At 50.5% G+C, this 23,702-nt stretch overlaps 1 protein-coding gene across 2 annotated transcripts; it reads right to left on the minus strand.

Annotated features, from left to right (window-relative positions):
* Nucleotides 1–7,133: 7,133 nt before the first annotated feature.
* On the minus strand, nucleotides 7,134–20,914 carry ASMT (acetylserotonin O-methyltransferase). Of its 2 annotated transcripts, XM_027609158.1 has the most exons (8): nucleotides 20,846–20,914; nucleotides 16,138–16,312; nucleotides 14,558–14,687; nucleotides 12,171–12,239; nucleotides 11,500–11,618; nucleotides 10,029–10,169; nucleotides 7,824–7,946; nucleotides 7,134–7,345 (listed from the first exon to the last, which is right to left on the minus strand). In XM_027609158.1, the coding sequence occupies exons 1-8, from the start codon at nucleotides 20,912–20,914 to the stop codon at nucleotides 7,134–7,136; spliced, it is 1,038 nt and encodes a 345-aa protein (XP_027464959.1). The 2 variants fall into 2 exon arrangements, with proteins under 2 accessions (XP_027464959.1, XP_027464960.1); XM_027609159.1 differs by lacking the exon at nucleotides 10,029–10,169.
* Nucleotides 20,915–23,702: the final 2,788 nt, after the last annotated feature.

The following is a 23,702-nucleotide window of genomic DNA, read 5'->3' on the forward strand; positions in this document are numbered from 1 at the left end:
CTCTGAGGTGCCCCATCTTCACCCTTGGAGGAGCGGCCTGGGTATCCCCCCACAGATGCCCCACAGGGCCACCTACCCCTGTGTATGGATGAGGATGCATCCACCTTCCAGCCCCCGACACCCCTGTCACAAACTCAGTCTGTGTTTCAGAGGCAGACTCCCCCGGTCAGAGTGTGCCAATGGCCTGCTTTGTCACCCATCCCACCTTCGCAAGACTGATGGGCACCAGGGCCAAGACGGAGATGACAGATTTCCAACAAACTCCCTGAAGTGAGCCAAGGCACTGACTCCCTTTCCCGTCCTCTACTGGATCTCCTGTGTCATGGCTCTGCGGGCAGAGTCCCCACTTTGCCTAACAAATTCTCTGGAAATTGTCATGCACAAAAATCCAAGAGAAACAGAAAGCTCTGTGATGAGGAGATGAAGAGCAGGAGAAGAGGGGAAAATGCGAGTGTCCTCTTGGCTAATGTGGGTTGTAAATTCCTAGCATAGACATCTTACACGGGAGGCGGAGTCCACCATGGCAGCTGGTCTCATTAAGGAAACATCTGTTTACAAAAAGATAATCTAGCATTCTCTCCCCAGGATGAATTTCTAAAGAGACATCTGGTTGACCAGCAGGTTGAAGAGCCAATGAGCCAAGGGTGCCCCCTGCTGTGCACGGTGACACCCGCTCCTTCAGGAAGTGGCTTTCTGGAAAGGTCCCCCAGCCCCACCGCCCATCTGCTTAGGTCAGAGTCCGGTTGGGGGTCAGGTATCTGGGGAACGATTTTACTATGAAGCATTTTTAAAAAGCAATTTGAGTTTCTACTTTTCCAATCCTGGCTATTTTTGTAGGCATTTGAACCTACTAACATCTTATTATTAAAAACAAAAACAAAAAACCCTACTTTGTGACTTCATATTTTGTTAAGGAATCACATGAGAAGATAAAAAGGAAACTCCGCGGGACACCTGGCCGGCTCAGTCAGTGGGACGTGGGACTCTTGATCTCTGGGTGGTGAGTTTGAGCCTCAGATTGGGCGTAGGGATTACTTAATAATAAAATGTTTTAAAAGACTTTTTTACAGATTTGATTTATTTGAGAGAGAGAGAAGAGGAGCAAGGAGAGGGACAAGTAGATTCCGTGCTGAGCTTTGAGCCCGATGTGGGGGCTCGATCCCAGGAGCCTGAGCGCGTGACCTGAGCTGAAACCAAAAGTCAGACTGAGGGGGCTTAACCAACTGAGCTACTCAGGTGCCCCTAAAATATATTTAAAAAGTGAGAAGCTATGATATTGTTCAGCTGGTGATGTCAAGTTCTGATCAGGAGAGTGTAATATCTGTTCATACAGCCTGGCACTTAGAGAGCTACCTGCTTCCCTCCCGTGTGGGTCAGCAGCTTGCACGTCACAGGTGGCACACTCCAGCAGGGTGGACTCAGTGAAAGGGATCCCCAAGGGAGGGCGATGCACCCCCAGGTCTCAAGAAGCAAGTCCAAGAGGCTTGGCTCAAGGAAAAGGAGCCACTTACCTGCAAATCCTGACCAGCCAGCCCTGGTGAAGCACTGAGGAAGAATTACCCCGGCTCCTCTCTCTGTTCTCTCCCCTTTCTGTCCTGCCACTGCCGCCCATTGGCTGAGCCCACCCGGAAGTCATTCTGTCATGGGACCAGGCAGGTGTCCATCATACGGGGCACCGAGCAGAGATGGCTCGGCCTGAATCTGGAGGATCCTGTAAAGCGTCTCCAGTGCACGCCCATCACCAGTATGCACACAGGGGGTGGGTGATGGTTCTTCCCTGGGGCGTCCTCACCAAAGGCACTCGGGTCCTCACCGAGCTTGTCCCTGTGTGCATTTGCACCAGTGCTGCAAATCCATTTTGGCATAGCCAGTCCCATGGGATACTCTGGGCATGAGGGCTCTGTAAACACAGTGGTGTTTCTGGAGCCGTTTATCGCTGCTTCCTTCAATAATGTATTTCTACATGGTTTTTCCTACAGACAGGACGGTTCTCCAGGAGTGGTGGGGCGGGGCGGGGGGCGGGGAGCAATAACGTTAGTCAGAGCAGAAATAATGGTCAAGAGATGACTCGTCTTCAGATGGGGGGCTTCATGTATCTGCCCCCTGCACACAAAGGGGTTTTATTTTGTGCCGGAATGGAGCTCCAAGGAGAGGATCTACAAGGAACAGGAACATTTCCTCTGGAAAACGTTCAGTTCCGCTGACGTTGTCCCACTGTGGAAGCTTATACCGTCAGAGAAACCCAGGGGAGGGGGTTCTAGCTTGCTGGCGCAACCTTTTGAAACACGTTTTCTTTTAAATTCAACGGGGCCACACGTCCCTGTGTTTTTCAGGGACTTTCCTTCTCAACGAGTCTGTCCCCAACAACGCAATCTACCCTAGGAAAATACGACTAATCAGACATTTTGAATGATGTTTTATTTTTTTTTTTAATTTTTTTTCTGGTACTTTGCACACTATATTTGTTTCCATCAATCTCGTCTTAGGTGGGGATGAAGACGTATGGCTTTCCTAAAATCATGATTTCCATAAATGCCTCTCAAGGAATGTTGGCGTCTCTCCGTAGGGAAAGCACCCACGACCTCTGTCCACCCGAGGACGGTTGTCCTCAAACTACTCACATCCTCTCTGGTCCCGGGTTCCTAGAACAAACCTCCGACGGATGTGCCAGCAGACAAGATATAAAACACCCGTGGGCACCCACGGGAGGCGTCCTCAGTGCACGGTGGCGAACACACAGCGAGGAATTTGCCCAAGCTCCAGGGGGCCGTCGCTCTCGGCACACTGGGTATAATTTTCTGGATTCTTCATGTCAAACTGTGCTCCCTGCGTCTGACACCAGGAGATGCAGATGGCGCATCGTGGGAACAGATAGAGGCCTGAGGTCTTTACACAATGTTGAGCTCCTGGTGTCCCAGAAAAACAAACCAACGAACATCAACGAAAAACAATGGGTTTGCATGGACACCAGTGTTCAGCCTTGGTGTCAGTCCTTAGCGTTTGTGCATTTGGGGAGACACGAATGTCGTGTAGCGGGGAGGACATGGTTTTCATCACTGGGCCTGCAAGATTTTGATGTAGGAACCCGTCCTTGTCTGGAGACTCGGGCTCTGCCGCCAGCGTGCGTCCACAGGCCCTTTTGTGGTCCAGCCTCCCGTGCGAGCTGCAGCTTCATGTTCTCCTTCAGGGTCTGCAGTCGCTTTGAGAACTCTACGGACATCTCTGTGGCTGCAGGGGGACCATGAATGATGAGGAGCTTCTCGGCACCACATTTTCACATTTCATATAAACGGAACCGTACACTGTGTCCTTCTGTGAGCACCTTCTGTCTCTGAGCATGATGTGTTTTCGGTTCGTCTCTGTTGTAGCGTGGGTCACTGGTTTGGGGTTGTTTTGTTTTTGTTTTGCACTGGTTTTTATGCGCTTTTAAAATGTCTCCAAGCACCTGATTGTTTTCCACAAACCGGGGAAGCACCAAGTTTGCAAGAGAAGGAAGAAAGACGGGGCTTCGGTGTGGCTGACCAGCCCCCTGCCCTGATGTGACATTGGCTGTGTGCCTTGCTCCATTGTCTGCAACGCCCCCCAGCCCACCACCATCCCAGCATCATGGACGCTGCTCGCGAACACGTTTGTTCAATGAGAAACGCGATGAGAACCTTTTGGTCTGGTGTCGTTCCCCCACGATGGGTCTTTGAAACCCAGATCCGGTCCAGGGGGTGCTCATCCTATCCAGACTCATTTGTCAAGTCTGCCAGGCAGCCAGGAAGGAGACCGAGCTCAGAGCATGCACACAACGCAGGAAACTCATGGGATCTGACCCCAGAGCAGCGTCTGCGGTGGGACAGAGCGGGGAGGCAGGAAGCAACGTTCCCCACTTTGCACGCGCACCTGTCCTGGAAGGGATTCCTCACGAGACGCTCTGCTAAAAAAATCACGGACTGCAACATCCTGCTAATTGACGTGAATTAACGGAAATGTTCTGCTTGTGCCTCTGTTGCCCCCTCGTTTGAAGATCCTGTGGGAGAGTGAGCAGGACGCCTGTCACCATGGCTCATCCCCCGCCCCCAACCAGCAAACTGGGAGAAAGGTGTTTTGTTCCTCAACCACTTTCCAGAGATGCTCCCAGGTCCCAGAGCCCTGAGACCAGCCCCAGGCTTCTTGAAAATGTGCACATTTGCAGAAGACGGAGAAAGAACTCTCTAGAAGCAAATGCTCTAAGAAAAGGAAGGTGGGAGGGTGCTGTCCCTTATTTACATCAGGAAGCAAGACGTCCCTTGCTCTCAGTGTACAAGACTGACTCGTATTAGGATTTGTATTAATTGGCATTTGTCTTTTACAACAAAAAATGATGAAAATGTACTCTTGGACATTGTTCTGGTTTTCGTGACACTGGACGTTTAAAGGAATAAAGGCTGCTTCTCTTGGGGGGGGGGTCACCCCGCTGTCTCCAGGATTTGGTGCCTTTGCTGGATGCTGGAGCCTGTTCCATCAGCTGCCCCACGGCGCCACCTGCTGCCAGACGGGCATCCCCATCCCGAGCGGTCCACGGTCGCCGTGGCAGCAGGAGGAGGCTACACACATCTCCTCCCCTGCAGGCTGTCCTGAGAAACAATGGGGAAGAAGCCAAAGCAGGTGCCTGCTGGCGTCCTAGAGGGTGGCTTCTGGCGAGTCCACCTGGCCCCACGGAGGCCGGACCAACGCCGGCAAGCACACACTCTGCAAACCAGGAGCTGGTTGGCACCATCTGAGGAAGGTCCTTGCAACCCCTGCTCGTCCCCGTATCCCCAGAAGGAGAAGCGGACCTTCCCTGGGCCAGGCTTCCAGCCGTCCTGCTGTGAGATCAGCCTGACCCGAGCCCTCAGCCAGCCAGGGCCGGGCAGACTTTTGCACGTCCCTAGAAGCCAACCTTGTTCCTAGAGCCATGAGCATCAGCGAAGCTCCGGTGGGGCCACATTTTAACCTGGCTCCTCTCAGCCTCGGCACTGCGGACCTCTGGGGCTGCACCACTCTCTGGGGCATCCTGGGCACTACAGGGTGATGAGCAGCGTCCCTGGTCTCCAGTCCACATGCCAGCAGGACTTCCTCCCCACTGGACCGCCCAAGAATGACTCCAGACATTACCAAAATCACCCCCACTTGAGAACCACTGGTTTCAATGCATTCAGACTCACAGAAGGTCTAAGATACACAGGGATTTGTAGATTACCCAGTCCCGCTCTTAAATGTGAAGGCTGGAGGTCCAACAAGGCAGGTCTCCTGCCCAAGGTCAGGTCACTCTTGAATGCAAATCCTGGGAATAGAAATTGCCAACGCTGTGCCCTTCCTGCTTGCAGGGACCTCCGACAGCTTCAAGGTTATCTACGGGTTCCCTTGCAGCCCCGTGGCGGTTAAAAGAACGATCTGGACCAGGAGGTGTTGCGTCCGGGTCTCGGAGACAAGTGTGTGAGTGCTGACTGGCCACGGATGCTGAGATCGGGGACCCCGGCACCAGGGTGACCACAGCTCACCTCCCCAGGCATGGCTGCACCCAGGAACAATTTCGGCTTTAAGCCGACTGGCTGGACTCCCTGCACCATACACTTTAATGAGCCACCTTGAGGTCATGGGTTGCCAGTCTTAATTCCCTAAATCCCATAGCACTTTCCAGTTTGTGGGATGGGTATTGCCTTGTCTGGGCCACTCAACACCTAAATTCAGGGCAGAAAATCCTACCTGCTGCTCAAGAAGTTACAATCTGGGGGGACAACGCACACACATGGAGACATCCATTGTTAAGATATTGCAATTTAATCTAAAACAGGCAAGTTCATAGACACAGAACATAAGATGGTGGGGGCCAGGGTCTCAGGGAGGGGATAGGGAGTTCATGCTTCATGAGGACAGAGCTTCAGTTTAAAAATGAGAAAGTCCTGGAGATGGATGGTGAAGATGGTGACACAGCAATGTGAATGCACTCAATGCCACTGCACTGAGCACCTAAAAAAAAAAAAGGTTAAAATGGCAAATTTCATGCCACACCAAGAGAAAAATTAAAATTGGCATTACTGTGCCAAGTGAGATAGAGAAAGAGAAATACCGTATGATCTCACTTCTACGTGGAATGTAAATGACAAAGAACCAAGCTCATCGATGCAGGGAACAGAGTCATGGTTTGCAGACGTGGGACGTGGGGTGGGTGAAATGGGTGAAGGGGGCAAAAGGTGCAGAGGTCCCGTGTCCACTCTGGTCAGTGCTGCCCCAAACGCAGCCTGTGAAATGCACCTGCCACATCTAAGAGAAAGACAAAACCTACAAAAGTGGAAGTCACAGAAGCAGAGAGCAGAAAGGGGGTTGCCAGGGGCGGGGGGAGAAACAGGGAGATGGGGGTCACAGGGCACAAACTTTCAGTGAGAAGAGGAATGAGTCCTATGGACATAACGTTGATGGTGATTATAATTAACTATCATACACTTGAGCATTGCTAAGACCGCGGATCTGAAATGTTCTCAGCGACAACAACAAAAAAGTCACCATGTGAGGTGTGGGGTGTGTGAATTAGCTCGATTGCGGTCATCAGTTCACAATGTGCACGTACATCGAAATATCATGTTGTACAGCTCAAACATATATAATTCTGTCAATTATACTGCCAGAAAGCTGGAAAATGGGATAGAATGAAATAGAATACAACAGAAATGGAATGGAGTAGAACGGAGTAGATGAGGGGGCTCATTCAGTTAAGCATCTGCCTTCGACTCAGGTCATGACCTCAGGGTCCTGGGATTGCGCCCCACGTTGGGCTCCCTGCTCCGCAGAGAGCCTGCTTCTCCTTCTCCCTCCGCCATTCCCCCTGCTTGTGCTCGCTCTTGCTCAGTCTCTCTGTCAAAGAAATAAATAAAACCTTTTTTAAGAGAACATAATAGAGGAGAACAAAATAGAACAGAATGAAACAGAACGGAATGGAATAGAATAGAAAAGAAGAATAGACTAGAATAAAACGGAACAAGACAAAATCCACAGAGTGATGGGCAGTTGACAACAGTCATCAGAGGCCCCCCACTCCCTTGTCAGCCCCCCAGAAATGAGGAAGCTAACAGAGACCCCCCATTTGTGAGGGTGCTCAGTTGGGCCGGTCGCTGCAGACCCACGGGGAGCTACCTCCTGGCTAGGATGGCATCGTAAATGCCCCCGGTTCTCCGACACTGGAAGTCCTGAAAGCCAGCAGGAGCCAGGAGCGCGAGGTACTGGGCGGGGGTCCGCTCCCGGCCCTCCGTCTGCACCAGCATGTTCAGCGAGTACAGCTGCGTGGTCAGAGGGCCCCGCCCATCTGCATCCAGGAGGCTTTCAATCACCAGGATGCCGCCACCTGCGACAGGGAGAGGCGGCCGTGAGCAAGGGACAAGCCAGCCTGAGGACCCCCACTCCACCTTCCAGGCTGGCTGCCCCAGCCCCCAGCCCATCCATCTCTCCCACTGTCCTGGGTGCCTTCCATCCTCATGTGTAGAATGCGTGCACACAGGACACCCCCTGGGCACCAGCCAAGTTTGCACGGTGAGATGAGCAGGTGCACAAAATGCCCCCTGCCCTAACGGTACACAGGGGTTTGACCCAGCGAGGTGTGCACCCTGGGAGCCTTCCATGTCTGCAATCTTATCTGGGATTAGTTACAGAATGGACTACTGTCGCTTTGTTTTAATGACTTATCCAGAAGGGAAGCCAGTTGGGAGCATGACCCTGCTTACCTGTCACGTGCGTTCAGTACCTAGCCTCCAAATGAAGAGCCTAGCACAATCCCACCCTGAATGTACCACAAGCGCACATGGACACACGGCCCCGTGACCTACCTGGTTTGCAGGCACGATGGATCCTTGCCAGCAGGTGTGAGCACCGCGCATCGGTCCAGTCATGCAGGACCCTCGCCAGGATGTACAGATCTGCCTCCGGAAGCGGGTCTTTAAAGAAATCCCCTATAACACAGGCAGGTGCCCTGGGGTCAGCCTGCCACTCAATCCCGTGTGACTACACCTGCACCCAGGATGGAAAAGTCACCTAGCTCTGTGGACCCGTCCCCAGATCTTCCGAGCTGTGACAGGAAGACCTAGCCCTGAACAAAAGGAAGTCTCAGTGAAGACAAGAAAATTCGGAATGGTGTTTGGCGTCCCTTTCCGTCCTTCAGATCTGAAAAATGATTTTCCTTTTATCTTATTTCCTAAGGTTGCAAGTAAATGGCTCTCTAAGCCATGGATTTCAGGAGATCCCAAGCAATCGGTCAGCAGTTCCTGTCCGATGAGTTGAAGTAAATCAATAGTTGATGCATGTTTTCCTGCTTGGAAAAAAAAAAATGCCCAAGAAGGACCCTCCATGCATACATGGTGTCAAACACTCAACTCTTATAATATTTTTTCTGCAAGAAGTACCAATTTTGGAAAAAAATCTTGGATAGCCCTGTGCTGTGCTGGGTCAACCAGCAGCCGAATGTTGTCCCAACTCTACAAATTCACAGGAATTCGGGAAGAGTATGCATTGGAGGCTGCACTGGCCAGTCCATCACTCTGCCCTGTTCTGAGGCTCCCAGGAAATCCGGGGCCCACAGACATTTGCCCCCATGAGATAGGGCAGAGCAAAGGGGGAGTTCTCCAAACCGATTTTCTTCCGTCAGCGACAGAAGACAGGGGTCGGCAAACTCTGGCCTGAGGGCCACATTCGGTGGGCCATCTGTTTGTGTGCAGCAGGTGAAGGAGACAATCCAGACCCCAAGATGAAGAACACACGGGAAGCTTCCACCACCTTTCCCTTCACGAGCAACGGCAGAGACATCAAAAGCCCAGCTCAGCTGTGTAATAACAAAGTAATCCACTCTTCTCACCTGAACCCCCAACCTCTGACGTCGGTGTATTTCTCCCATTTTCCAGATGAAGAACATAAATAAGTCGATCATCCTCTCCAAGACGTGTGATAAAGACTCCCGGAGGCCAGGTTTGGAGTAAGGAGAGTCAGGCACTCTCCATGTGTGCAAAATTTAAGGGGCCCCAAACCTGGTCAGGTTTCTTATATTTTAAAATATAAGATTTTATATTTTTATAAAATTATATATATATATATATATTATATATATAATATTTTAATGCAATGTTTTTAAAAATGAACATTAAGGCCCCTCAAATATCCCTGATGGTCAAAGTTTGGGAATATTACATAAAGACAGTATTCAACCCTACAGGTGCACGATCCCAGCCATGATGGTAGCATCTGAGCCTCAGAATGCCGAGTCTCCCTGATCTGAGTCAGCAAATGTCCTGAGCTTCCCTTTAACCCAGTTCATGTACTGTCATCCATTGGTGCTTTGGATTTAGACACCTGCATGCATGTCCTGGGGGCTGAGTAAGAAAAGCAACACCAGCTGCGGCTTAAACCACAAGAATTCATCCCCTCCCAGCTCTGGAGACCAGAAGTCTCAGATCCAGGCGGGGCAGGACAGCTGAGATCCAGGCGGGGCAGGGCCACTGAGATCCAGGCGGGGCAGGACCGTGCTCCCTCCAGAGGCTCCAGGGGAGGGTCCTCCCTGCCTCTTCCAGCTTCTGGGGCTCCAGTCGTCCCTGGGCTTGTGGCCACATCCCTCCCGTCTCTGCCTCTGTCCTCACGTGGCTTCTCCCCTGTGTGTGTGTCTCCTCCTCTGTCTCTTACAAGGACACCTGTCATTGGATTTAGGGCCACCCTGATCCAGGATGAGCTCATCCCCGATCCTTCACTTCATCACATCTGCAAAGACCGTGTTTCCAAATAAGGCCCCATCCACAAATTCTGGGTGGACACAAATTTTGAGGAAACCTCTTCAATCCAGCCAAATACTCAAGAAAGAACTAAGTGTATGAAAACTATCCAGCTGTACACCGTTTTCCAAGTATCACCAATAATAATTCTAAGTTGAGGGTGGTTGCCTGCAGGGCGGAGGAAGCCATGCCCGAGGTGCATCCTCGGTCCGACCTGAGCCCCCGGGGGATGCATCTATGATTCCCCGTGCACACGCAGAGCCCATGGAAACAACCCACCTTCACAGAAGCTGATCCGCGCTTCCTCCAGGAATGAGAAGTGCTTCTTGGCCATCTGTACCACCTCGGGGATGTCAAACACGGTGACCCGACACCCAGGGTACAGAGAGGTGCACTCCTTGGCCAGAGCCCCAGAACAGCCTGGAAGTGGACACAGAACAGGACAGACGGACAGGAATGTGTGGGCAGCATGTGCCTTGGCCCACCATCGACCCCCAGGGGGCATCCACATGGGGGATGTGGTTCTGCCCCCCATGGAGGTCTTCACGGCTCCATCATCACCTATGAGCACCTGAATCTACGAATCTTCCTGGCTGGACCAACCCATTGACCACTATGATCCCATTCTGTGTGACTCACAGGCAGACACGCACTTGGGCACCACAACTGTCCCATGTGGGGACTGCCCCATTACCCGAGGATTCTGTGGCACAGAGAGACCACGGAACGTGCCCAAAGTCACACAGAGAGCCAGGCACAGGGGCCGCTTTTGAATAAACCACATCAAGTTTCCCAGTCATGGCGTCCTGCTGCCCAAGACGGTGGGGGGACATTGCCGTGATGTTGGCTATGGTCTGAGCATCTCAGATCTGGGGACCAATGACTGGGGGCCCCCTAGATGCAGCCTGAAGCCTGTCTGCATCCCAGGCAGCTCAGCCCAAACCAGCGAGCCATTGTGTTGCTCAAAGGATGGAGCCATGCCCACGTCGGGAGGGCCACATCAGGATGGCTTCACCCCCAGAACATGCACCCAGGCAAACATGGTGTCTGGAGCCCCTGAATCCCCATCTAATGGGGTTCATGCTCCCCATGCCTCCTCTATGGGACCAGCATGGGATGGTCAGGGCAAGAGCATTCGCTTGAAAGGGACCAGGGGTTAGATTTGGCTGCCCCACCTCCACCTCCACCGAACCCCACATTTCCACCCTTTAGGACAGGGATGATCAACACCCAGTACTCCTGCATCTGCTCTAGGATATGCCACGCCCAGCCTTCAGCCACGGGAGACGCTGAAGATGTGGGCATCCTTCTCATCCATGTTAGTATCAGGACCCTCAGAGCCCAGAAAACCCGGTGGACCCCTGCAGCCCCACACGACGCTTTGCCTGCCCCGGGAAGGCAGCGTGGGAAGGTCGATTCGATGGCTTTGCTAACTGCTTTCCAGGAGCTCCGTGACGGCTGCACCCCACCATCCTCTAAAGCCTCCCTTGTCACGCTGAGCAATGCCAATGTCTACAGCCGCGTGGCCCGGGCCCCAGCAGCATCCGCGTCCCTAGGAGCAGAGATTCTTGGTCCGGCCCTAATGCATGGGGTCAGAACCACAGAGGGTGCGCCATGTTCGGGGAGGAGCTGGAACCCCACAGACTGTGGGATGCGCACAGGATGCCTTGTCCCCGATCCTAAATGGGATCCCCATTGTCTTCCCTCCCTAGCCCTAAGACACAGCTCCATGCGTGGGGCCGACACTCACCACCAATGTCGCATATGAGCGGGAACGGGGACAGGTCAAAAGCGGCCAGCACATGCCTCCCGCTGATGCTCCAGACGTCCTGCAGACCTCGCATCACCTGCAGCCGCTCGCCCTCAGATCTGCATGCGAAACCACGCTCATCAAGATCGTGTGGATACCCAAATCAGGGGAGAAGCTGTGGCCGGAGCAGGGGTCTTGGAAACGGGCAAAGCACAGGACGGGAGGAGAGGCACCGGGCAAAGCACAGGCACCAGCCCTGAGGACTCCACACCCCATGCACATCCTTCTCCCCTTTCCCGGTCCTCGACCAGCGAGGAACCCTGCAATGAGCCACTGGGGCATCGCCAACTGGGGACTGTGGTACCAGACCCCACGCCAAGAGCAGCCCCATGTGTGTGCATAGAGCTGACCTACTACCTGGGTAACTCTGGCCCAAGCAAAACCCATTCCTCATTTTTCTACATCACTGTTGCTTCACGTAGAGCACCTTGGGGGTAAGGACAGATTCCCGCCTGCTCAGGACACTGACAAACACAAACAAATCTGTCTTTTTTTTTTTTTATTTTAAATATCAACGTCCCTCTGTTTTGCTCCGTTTGGACCCACGTATTCTGCCCAGTGAGTGTGTGGAAAGGAAGCGTCACCCTGCATGCGTGGGCGCTCGGCGTTACCTGTAGATGGCGGTGAACAGCTCGTCAGAGGGAACCCCAAATGCCTCCTGATACTGGTTCTTGCCGTCCCTGCAAACAGGCAGGACGCGGTCACCCAGGATCTGCCACGTTCAGGGAGCATGCACGCGTGGGGTCACACATCCTCACCTCCCACCACACACAGAACAAGCAGGGGACAGGACTCAGTCACCACATGCTCGGACCCCCTTCTGGGACGGAACACACACGTGTTCAGAGAGGCAGGCTGCACGTCTAGCCTGGCTCTGCCATGTGGGCAAGGAAGGAGCGGGTTCTAAAGACAGTGTGAAGGAAGCTCGAAAATGATGTGCGGTCAGGGGACACTGATGTCCACAGGACTCATCGGTCGGCATCCGGGGGCAGGAGAAGGCTTACTGTGCTATTATCAGTACCTATCAGTATCTGACATCTATCTATACCTACTTATCAATATCTATATATGTCTATTCATATCTATCAATATCCATCTGTACCTATCAATATCTGTTCATCTATTATCTATTAATATCTATCAATACCTATCCATCAATATCCATCTATTATCAATCTGTCTACCTACCTACCTATCTATCATCCATCCATCTATCCCTATATCTATGTATCATCCATCCATCTGGCTTGCTGTCCATCCATTCAACTATCATCTATCTATCATCCATCCCTATATCTATCATCATCCAACCATCTATCCATCCATCCACCTGTCCATTCAACCATCCATCCATCCTTGTATCTATCTATCTATGAATCTACCATCTATAATCCATCATCCCTATATGTATCAATCATCCATCCATCCATCCATCCATCCATCCATCCATCCACCAGTCCATCCATCCAACCATCCATCCATCCATCCATCCACCAGTCCATCCATCCAACCATCTATCCATCCATCCACCTGTCCATTCAACCATCCATCCATCCTTGTATCTATCTATCTATGAATCTACCATCTATAATCCATCATCCCTATATGTATCAATCATCCATCCATCCATCCATCCATCCATCCATCCATCCACCAGTCCATCCATCCAACCATCCATCCATCCATCCATCCACCAGTCCATCCATCCAACCATCTATCCATCCATCCACCTGTCCATTCAACCATCCATCCATCCTTGTATCTATCTATCTATGAATCTACCATCTATAATCCATCATCCCTATATGTATCAATCATCCATCCATCCATCCATCCATCCATCCATCCATCCACCAGTCCATCCATCCAACCATCCATCCATCCATCCATCCACCAGTCCATCCATCCAACCATCTATCCATCCATCCACCTGTCCATTCAACCATCCATCCATCCTTGTATCTATCTATCTATGAATCTACCATCTATAATCCATCATCCCTATATGAATCAATCATCCATCCATCCATCCATCCATCCATCCATCCATCCATCCATCCACCAGTCCATCCATCCAACCATCCATCCACCCATCTAACCATCCCTATACTATCTGTGTATCTAACCATCCATGATATCTATCCATTCATCCATCCCCATATCTGCCTATCATCTATCCATCCACCTGTCCATCCATCATACCATCCATGCATCCATCCACCCATCTAGCCATCCCTATATTATCATTCATCCATCCCTCTATCTATCATCTATCCATCCATCATACCATCCATCCATCCATCCACCCATCTAGCCATCCCTATATTATCATTCATCCATCCCTCTATCTATCATCTATCCATCCATCCATCCATCATCCATCCACCCATCTAGCCATCCCTATATGATCATCCATCCATCCCTGTATCTATCTACCTACCACCTGTCTACCTGCCCATCTATGTATCCATACATCTATGTCACTGGTTCCCAACTGCAGGTGATTCTGCCTCCAAGAGGCACTTGTCGATGTCTGGGGGCATTTTTTTATTATCACGATGAGGGAGATTGTACTGGCACCTGGTGGGAGGAGACCAGAGGTGCTGCTCCACACCCTGCACAGCCCAGGACGCCCCACCTCAGAGAGTCATCCAGCCCCAGACACCCACAGCACAGAGCCCAAGAGCAGTTGTGGGGCGCGCAACCAGCATGATTCAGGCAGTGTCTTGGGTGCCATCTTCCCCGCTTTGCTCCTCAGCCCCAGGCCCTTTCCCTGGAGACCACTGAAGCACAAGGACTCTTAATTGAGCAGATTTGCATTTCGTGAATTCCTTCAGCCAGGACCATGGGGGTTTCTCACAACTGCTCTGGATTATCCAGACCTAGCAGGGTCGTGTTTGATTCTGCAAGGAACCTGGCACTTCAGCTGCACAGACCCCCTGAAACCAGCCCCCAGGGAGCCCCGGCGCACAGTCCACACCATCGAGGCCATGCCCACCTCACGGCCTGGGCCACGTGGCCCCAGCACAGATATGTCGTCCTGGCCAGGTACCGCAGCATGTTGGCCTGGCACTTGAGACTGGCCCTGACCAGGTAGGTGCTGGAGAGCTCTGTGTTTTGGTACAAAGCTGAAAACAAACACAGAGAACACAAAAGGCTAAGTTAGATTCCAAGTCCTTGCCATGTGCTGATGCCAGCATCGGCAATATCAGGGCTGAAAGCGGATTCTCGCCTAGGGGCATCAAAAGGCCTGCAGCCACAGCTGGGGCCTCATGCCCGAGGAGCAGGGTGGCGCCCACCTGCTCGATTCTGTTTTGGCAAATCCCATTGGAAAGTGTGGTGCAGCAGGTGGGAAGGGCAAGTGAGCAGACGGGGAACCCTATACTATAATCCCTGGGCTTTAAAATGACACCTGATCTGGATACACACTCTACTGGTGATACAACAATCTCCAAAACTGGAATCATGTTGATGGAGCAGGGGCTGCCTTTCTGCCACGCTCAGCCAAGCAGTAGGCAGCCAACCCCGGCGAATGTCATCATTTTAACAAAGCCCTGGGGAGGATGTGCAGACCCAGGCCCACAACAGCCCCGGTGCTCTCTGGGCAGATGCCCCACTGTGAGCTACCCCACCCTGCAGCATCTGCAAATGGCCAGTCCCATGCCTGAGCCTACCTCCCTGTCTCCTCTCCTGGGGACGCTGCTTCCCACAGAGCCCCCGCTGTGTTGCATGGGGTGGTCCCCAGCTGGGTGTTGGCACCAACCAAATGCCCCAGGGCCAAAGGACAACTGATAATTGTGCCAGACGCCACCTCCAGTAGCATCCCCCTGCACCCAATGTCTCCTGACCGAGGTGTCCTCCTGGGTCAGGGTCCTCCAAGCTCAGGGTCAGCCACCCCAGTACGTGTGATGTGCAAAGACTGTTCTCAGGGAGTGACTGGTGGTGGTTGCAGATGGCTTGCACCCTTGTACCTGCTTGATTTCCACACCCAGGTACCTGAGAGCCGTCAACCCCATAGCATGCTCAAGTTAACCCATCCCTGGTATTTGCACCCCAGAACCCCAACTGGTGCATGACTCCATGCCGCAATCACAAAGGCCACTGACCATGGCTGCCACAGCCAGGCCAACACTCCTGTTCTCATGTGCTCTGGCTCAAGCAATGCTCTCTACATTTGCAATTTCATGAATCTACAATTCTAAAAATGGTCAGAATGAGTGACATAGAGTTGAAACTTTGAATTTTGCAAAGTAAGGACATAAAAAAAAAAAAAAAACAAACCTACCACCACCATATTCCATAAGAGAAAAATGTAATATAAAGAATGGCAACCCTTTAGCTGGATAAATTTAGTTTGATTGAGAAGTACGCCGATGTGATGTTTTTCCTCATTTTTTCTTGCTCATTGGATACTTCATGAGGGTACCAATGTGCACACCAGCATGTGGAGACCTCTCTGGAATGAGGACAGCTAAGTACAGCCTGGGCACTAAACCTGGCCCACCGCTTGTCTTTGTAAATCAAGTTTTATTGACACCCAGCCATGCCCATTCACTTACATAATGTCTACATGCTTACCTTTTCCCCTCCTTGTTTGCACCTGGAGCAGCTTCAGGGACACACAGGTGTCCAGCAGGAGCTCTGTCCCACAGGAGCTGGTGCCCAGCCGTGCAGCCACTGCCGCCGCACCCAGGGGCTCTGGGGCCTCAGCCAGAAGGTCAAACACGCCCAGCTCACAGGCGGCAAACAGAACCTCGGAAACAAGGGGCCAGCTTTGAGTGTCCTAGGAACCGTACTCACCATGGGCAGCCAGGGGTGCGTTTTCGGGGGACACTGCACTGCTATGGAAGACGCTATGGCAGTTCCTTAAAAAATCGAACATAGAGTGGCCGTAGAAACCAGAAATTCCAATTCTGCATATGGACCCAAAAGAACTGAAAGTGGAGACCGGAAGAGATACTAGTACACCCATGTTCACTGATGCATTATCTACAGTACCCAAAACATTTAAGAACCAAGCACGCACCAACGGACAAATGGACGAGCAGAGTATGGTCCACGCACACAGTGGAATATGACGCAGCCTTGAAAAGGAAGGATGTTCTGCACCTGCTATGACATGGGTGACCTTGAGGACGTGGTGCTGAGTGACATGAGCCAGACACAGAAGGACGAATCCTGTGTGATTCCACGTATACGGGGTCCCTAGAGGAGTCCCAGCCACAGAGACAGAGAGTAGAGGGTGGCGCCAGGGCTGGGGACAGGGACGGGGAGTTAGCGTTTGATGGGGACAGAGCTTCAAGTTAGGAAGATGGAAAGTTCTGGAAATGGATGGAGGGGGGTGGTTGCCCAACAGGGTGAATGTGCTCAATGCCCCTGAGCTGTGCACATAAAAATGGTGGAGATAGTAAAATTTATGTTATGTCTATTTAAAAACAATAAAATTTTCAAAAAAATAAAGAATTTTTAAAAAATTAAAGAATGAAAATTTTCAAATGTTTAAACTCATTAAAATTTTTAATTTAATTTTGAAAATGTAAAATAAAATGTTTAAATTGGGTTGTGTTAATTTTGCAAACAAGGAAATACATATACTACGTTTTGTTGTTGCTGTTCAGAGGTCAGTGTTCCCTACACTGTCAGTGTCTTAAAATGTATTTTCTTCCGTTTATCTGTTTAACGAACTTAGCAGGTCGTACCTGAAAATAACGCATAAAGTATAAAACATGGATAAGTCAATGCATTTTTCCCCCTCCTGCACACAGTGTTTGGATGGGTGGTGCCAAGGCTGGGGCGGCCTCACTGATAGTGGCCAGGATGGACACACACACACTCACATCCCATGTGCACAGATGGTCCTGGAGCCCAGGTGCGTGTCCCACGGCACTCACTCCACACAGTGATCAGCACTGGTCCCATACGTGCACGAACGTGAATAAAAGTAAGACCCGTCCCCATCCTATCTGAGGAAGTAAGTAGGTTGGTGTTTGCTTTTTCACTGAGCACACGGAAAGCCCTACACCACACACGCGCGCGGCCGTGGTGGTGAGGGGTGATACTGCATTTGCTGTTATTCTGTGAGTAGGGTCCTCTTAACTCTTATTCCATGAAAGCAGGGTTTCTGGACCCCAGCACAGCTGACATCTGGGGCTGCCTGGCTCTCTGGGGTGGGGCGTCCTGGGCACTGTAGGGTATAGAGCTGCGTCCGTGGTCTGCACCCACCTCAAGCCAGGAGCACCCCTATCCTGGCCATGACAACCAAAAATATCCCCAGACCTTGCTGAGTAGCCCCTGGGGGCCAAGTCCCCATTTGAGAATCACTGGAGTAAAGTTCTATCAAGGTTATTTGTACGCTCCATCTATAAAATTCTATTAAGCTCATATTAAGTCTTGTTAATGTTGTTTCCTTTTGCGTTCTGTGAGGGGAACACAAACTCTTATTCTATTAAGATTGGATCAACTCTTTTGAGGGTTCCATTCCTTGTTATTCTATGAAGGTTTTATTAACTTGTCCTATTAATGTTGTATGAACTTTTCTTCTATTAACGGTGCACAAACTGCTTTAACTTGGGCTGTTTCAAGTCTTATTCTATCAAGACGGTATTAACTCTTGCTCGGTTAAAGGTATATTATTTCTTACACTGCTAAGGTTGCATTAACTCCTGTTATGACTATATGACATCTTGTACTAAGGTTGTGTGAACTCCTACTGTATTTAGATTTTATTAAGTCATTCTATCAAGGTCATATTAAGTTTTATTCTATCAAGGTCATATTAAGTATTACTGTATCAAGATCCTATTGGGTTTTATTCTATCAAGGTCATATTAGGTTTTATTATATCAAAGTCATATTAAGTATTATGCTATCAAGGTTGTATTAAGTATAATTCTATCAAGATTGTATTATGTTTTATTCCATCAAGATCCTATTAAGATTTTTTCTATCAAGGTCATACTAGGTTTTATTGTATCAAGGTCGTATTAAGTATTATTCTGTCAAGGTCATATTAAGTTTTATTCTGTGAAGGTTGTGTTCCATCTTCTTCTATTAAACTCGTGACAACTAGGTAACATATCCTCACGTGTACTGAATGGGATTTTCCTCCCAAGATTTATAACCTGTCCAACACCAGTGTGAGCGAGGAGCAAACAGCCCCAGCTGGCCAGGAAACATCTTGTGAGCACAAGTCAGTCACATCTTCAAGCAACAGAAACACAGCAAATTATGATGATTATTTTGTAGAAGGATGCTCCTTTTCCGTATCTCAAAGGCTCTACAATAGGAATTCTTAACCCTTGGGGGTCTACAGACCAAATCTGGGGGGATCCGTGAGCTCGGTTGGGGAAGACATTCTGCTTCAATATTCAGTGACCTCCACCCAAAGTCAGCACCCTCTTCGATTATGAATCAAGCGCAAAGCACCGTAGTATTACAATACCTGCGAGTCAGTGACCGAGGGAAGCCAAGACATCTTTGTGTCTCGCGATGTCTGCCACAGGGCACTTGAAATACAACCGACACCCACACGGCACCATGGTTTCCTTCGAGTTTGGACTCGACTGGCTGCACACATCACCCCAATCTTGCAGCCCCAGACCCTCCGCCCCAGCGACTGCCGTCCTTGGGTATCTCTCCGCCTTGTGGATGCTCAGCCACTACCTGGTGAAGCTGTGTGTTCTCAAAATTAAGAGTTTCACTGCAAAAAGCCGGGGAGGTTTGAATGCTCTCCTGCCCTCTGCATCCACACAACTGTCCATATAGACATGTTCAGCGCCTGGACCCCAGAGATTTCCAGCACAGCATGTGTGCGTCCCACCAAAGACCACCCCCCACTGCTAAGATCCTCATCCCACAGCCCTGACACCGGTGGAGCCTTAAAATATAAAATCTAATGCAAACTGGTGCAGCCACTCTGGAAAACAGTATGGAGGTTCCTCAAGACATTAAAAATAGAGCTACCCTACAAACCAGCAATTGCACCACTGGGCATTTACCCCAAAAATACAAATGTAGGGATCCAAAGGGGCGCCTGCACCCCAATGTTCATAGCAGCAATGTCCACAATAGCCAAACTGTGGAAGGAGCCGAGATGCCCTTCAACAGATGAATGGATAAAGAAGATGTGGTCCATATATACAATGGACTACTACTTAGCCATCAGAAGGGACGAATACCCACCATTTGCAATGAGGTGGATGGAACTAGAGGGTATTATGCTAAGTGAAGTAAGTCAGTCAGAAAAAGACAAATACTGTATGATTTCACTCACGTGTGGAATTTAAGAAACAAAACAGATGAACATAAGGGAAGGGAAGGAAAAATAAAATAAGGTGAAGTCAGAGAGGGAGACAAACCACAAGCGACTGTTAACTCTAGGAAACAACTGAGGTTTGCTGGAGGGGAGGTGGGTGGGGAATGGGGTAACTGGGGGATGGGCATGAAGGAGGTCACGTGATATAATTAGCACTGAGTGTGATATGCAACGGATGAATCATTAAATTCTATCCCTGAAACTAGTAATACACTCTATGTTAACTAACTTGAATTTAAATAAAAAATTTTGAAAAAAATTTAACAAAAGAAATAAATGAAGGACTATACAAAATATATATATATAAAATCTAATTATAACTTGCCTCTACTCTTTTATGGAACTAAAATTCGCGTAGCAGGAGATTCGGCATTAACCACTGTAAACGAAATAACTCAGGGGCGTTTGGCACATTCACTGCGTTGTGCAACCACCAGCTCTGTCTGATTCCAGAACATTCTCATCCCCCCAAAAGGAGAGCCCATCCCCACTGGCAGTCCCCCTCCAGTGCCCGGCGACCACCACTCTGTTTCTATGGATTTGCATATTCTGAATGTTTCATATAAATGGAATCACACACCACCTGGCCTCTGTGTCTCCCATTTTCACCCAGGATAATATGCACTCAGTCAGAGGAAGGGATGAGATATTGATGCGTGCTACATTGCGGACGGACCCCCAGACGCACCTCTAGTTTAAATGCATCACCGTGCTTTTTAGTGTGTTAATGGACGAGCCCCTCTATTGCCCTATCACAGAATGTTTTCAGTATTTCGATCCCTGTCTTTTGATAAACATTGCCCCACACCCCAGGGTCCCAGCCTTTGCCCGGACACCTGCCCATAGTTCCAGGACATCCCACCCCTAAGGGACCCTCTGTACCCATTAAGCTGTCACTCCCCATTGCCCTCGCCCAGCTCCCACCAACGGCATCCAAGAGTGCTCAGTGGAATGTTTTCCCCACGCTCCTACCTGGGAGACCATGAACCCATTTGAGTACTCGGTCAGCAGATGGTACGCCTGTTCCTCGGGGGAAGTCATCTTTGTCCCACGCCAAGTTGGCCTTGAGAGCCCCTGGTTGTCCCAGCTGCAGGGAGTGTGGGTCTGTTAGCAAGTGGTGCGGCGGCCAGCCACTCGGTGCTGCCAGAGCTCCTTGCTGGAGGCCCAGGGTAAGCCAAAGGCTGATCACTGTAGAAAATCCCATTAGCCCTATTAAGGGGATGACAAAGCTTAAGGGTACTCGCTGGCTTTCTGCTCGCTCCTTCTGTCCCTGCTGTGCACACAGCCCTAAAATAGCCTGCATCTCTCCCCTCCCTCCCTTACACCATCAGCTATGGAACGCATCCAAAACCAATATGCTTGCTAATCACCAGCATCGATTACTCATTTCATGTAATGAAGAGTCTCTAGTCCCCTTTACATGGGGAGACAAAGAGGGTATAATTAATCTTTTAGGGCTGCCATAACAAAACCCATATGCCTAAAACCAAGGGAATTATCCTGTCCCAGCTCTGGAGACCAGAAGTCTGAGATCCAGGTGGGGCAGGGCTGCTGAGATCCAGGTGGGGCAGAGCTGTGCTCTCTTCTGAGGTTCCTGGGGAGGGTCCTTCCTGCCTTTTCCACCTTCTGAGGCTCCAGGCAACCCTGGGCTCGTGGCCGCGTCCCTCCCATCTCTGCCTCCATCTTCATGTGGCTTCTCCTCTGTGTCTGTGTCTCCTCTTCTGTGTCTTGTAAGGACACCTGTCATTGGATTTAGGGCCACCCTCGTCCAGGATGAGCTCACCTCAGATCCTTCACTTACATTCGCAAAGACCCTGTTTCTGAATGAGTTCCCAGCCTGAGGTTGCTGGGGTTAGGACATGGACATATCTTTTGGGGGGCCACCATTTAACCCGCAGTAGAGAGGGGGTGAGATCAGCTGTCATCCAGGGCTCAGGATCTTTAAAACACTGTCTGAAGGCCTGTCCTTCTTTGTTTCCACAGCCAGCAAATGCCCCCAAAACCATTCCATGGATTTGGACTCTGAAATCACTTTCAATCGCATGTCTTGCCGCAGCTAAAAATGTGCGGTAGGGACTTTAGTGAGGGGTGTCACTCAAAAGTGGCCTCTAAAACAAGGTCATGTGATTCCTTTTCTCCTCTGCATTCTGTCTGTGCTTGGGACATCAGCAATAGCTCAGACGACGGACAGCGGAGGCCACACACGGGCAATGGGCTCCCAGAGAGAGAAGAGAAGAGCAACGGGCCGTCCCCACTCCCCTCCCTCCAGGACCGTCGAGCTAGACCTCCCCTTCCCGCGGATCTCACCTGACAGGAGCCCCTGTGCCACCCAGGCACGGTCCCTTGGGAGTCACATGTGGCTATTCTCTGTTAAAGCAAGCGATTTTGTGCAGGGAACATTATCATCCCAGAGCCAAGATTTCCAGGCCAAAGATGGAAATTCAGGAGGCTTCATGCAGACAGCTGGAGACATGGGGCATCTGTGCATCCGGGGGACATCCTGGAGGCAGCAAGCACAGCGGCAGCACCAAGGGGAGCCAGGTGAGGGGTGGGGGAGACAACTTTAGTTCACTGAAAAATATCCCTGGTATTCCGATGGAGATGACCCTGAACAGACAGCCCGGCCCTACGAGATTCCCTGAGTGGATGTGAGCCATTGCTCCACTCTTCTGGATGCTGGTGTCTATACTGGGACGCCTCCTAAGGACTCACTGCTGATGTGTAGAGATGCCGCGGACTCTTGTACACCGTTCTCTGTCCTGAAATCTCGATGAGTAAGCTGACAATTTCCAGGTGTCTTGTGATTTCCGTGTGGGTAATTAAAATGCCCACATATAATTAAAATGCGGCTTCTTCCTTTGCAATTCGAAGAGTAAGGGAGAGGAGGAAAACTGACATTGGGTAGGCTTGCAGCAGTCTTTGATCTACCTATGTCTCTTGTGATTATTCACATATTTATGTACTTACTTATTTACTTATGTATCCTATTCATTTATTTCGGCTTTTATTACATGCCCACATTCTGCTACAGCTTGGCTGGGTACCTGTCCGGTGGTTTAATAGATTTGAAGTTCCAGTCCAACTGGCTTTGTTTTGGAGACATAAAGACAGCCTTCCAAAAAGTGGAAATTGCACAATTTACTTGATAAGCCATGCGAAACCATTTGATATTTATATTAAAAGATCACATATCTGAATCTACTCTCATCAACTCATTTTCAGTTTTTGTTTGTCCCGCCTCTTCTTTGCCCTGAGCCATGGCCCGGCACTGCCTGGAATGTGCCTCACGTGTCTCTCGTGACTTTTCTGATGCTTGACGTTACAAGCAAAGCCCAGATGGCATCTAGAGGCTGTCCTGCGGCCTCAGCCTTCCTCCTCCCCACACCCCTGTAATCCTGAGCTCAGCATCAGCTCACCACGCCTCGCCCATGCCCCATTTGGGGGGCAGCATCGCCTGTCTGGGGGTGCAGGGAAGGCTCCAAGGGTGCGCTCAATGCCATCGTGGCAAGAAGCTGGGCTTGTCCTGTGGTTGGGTGGGCGACGTGCAGTATGACAGAGCCTGAGATGTGCTTACACAGAAGCTGGAGGTAAGATGGTGAACGACCCTTGGGTGCGGGAGGGGGCTCACAGGAGGGACAAAACGACCTGCCACCGCTTGCATTTGTTTGATTAAAGTGCAAGTAGCCCTTCTCAGACAGGTCACCCCATCCCAGCGGGTAGGATCTCCCTGGGATCTTCCGTTAAGGCGATTACTTTACTAATGAGATTGAGGGCTGAGAAGGGCTGAAGACTAATGCCTAAAATTCAAGGTCAGTGCTCACATCCTCCC

The sequence above is a fragment of the Zalophus californianus genome, chromosome X (genome assembly GCF_009762305.2).
Source record: "Zalophus californianus isolate mZalCal1 chromosome X, mZalCal1.pri.v2, whole genome shotgun sequence".
Classification (NCBI taxonomy): Eukaryota; Metazoa; Chordata; class Mammalia; order Carnivora; family Otariidae; genus Zalophus; species Zalophus californianus.

Bases quoted from the DNA above. Each gene is read 5' to 3' on its own strand.
- ASMT (XM_027609158.1), bottom strand. From the start codon at position 20,914: ATGACTTCCCCCGAGGAACAGGCGTACCATCTGCTGACCGAGTACTCA. The intron at 16,313-20,845 runs GTAGGAGCGTGG...CTTGTTTCCGAG, and splicing joins ATGGGTTCATGGTCTCCCAG to GTTCTGTTTGCCGCCTGTGA. The intron at 14,688-16,137 runs GTAAGCATGTAG...GTTTGTTTTCAG, and splicing joins GCAAACAAGGAGGGGAAAAG to CTTTGTACCAAAACACAGAG.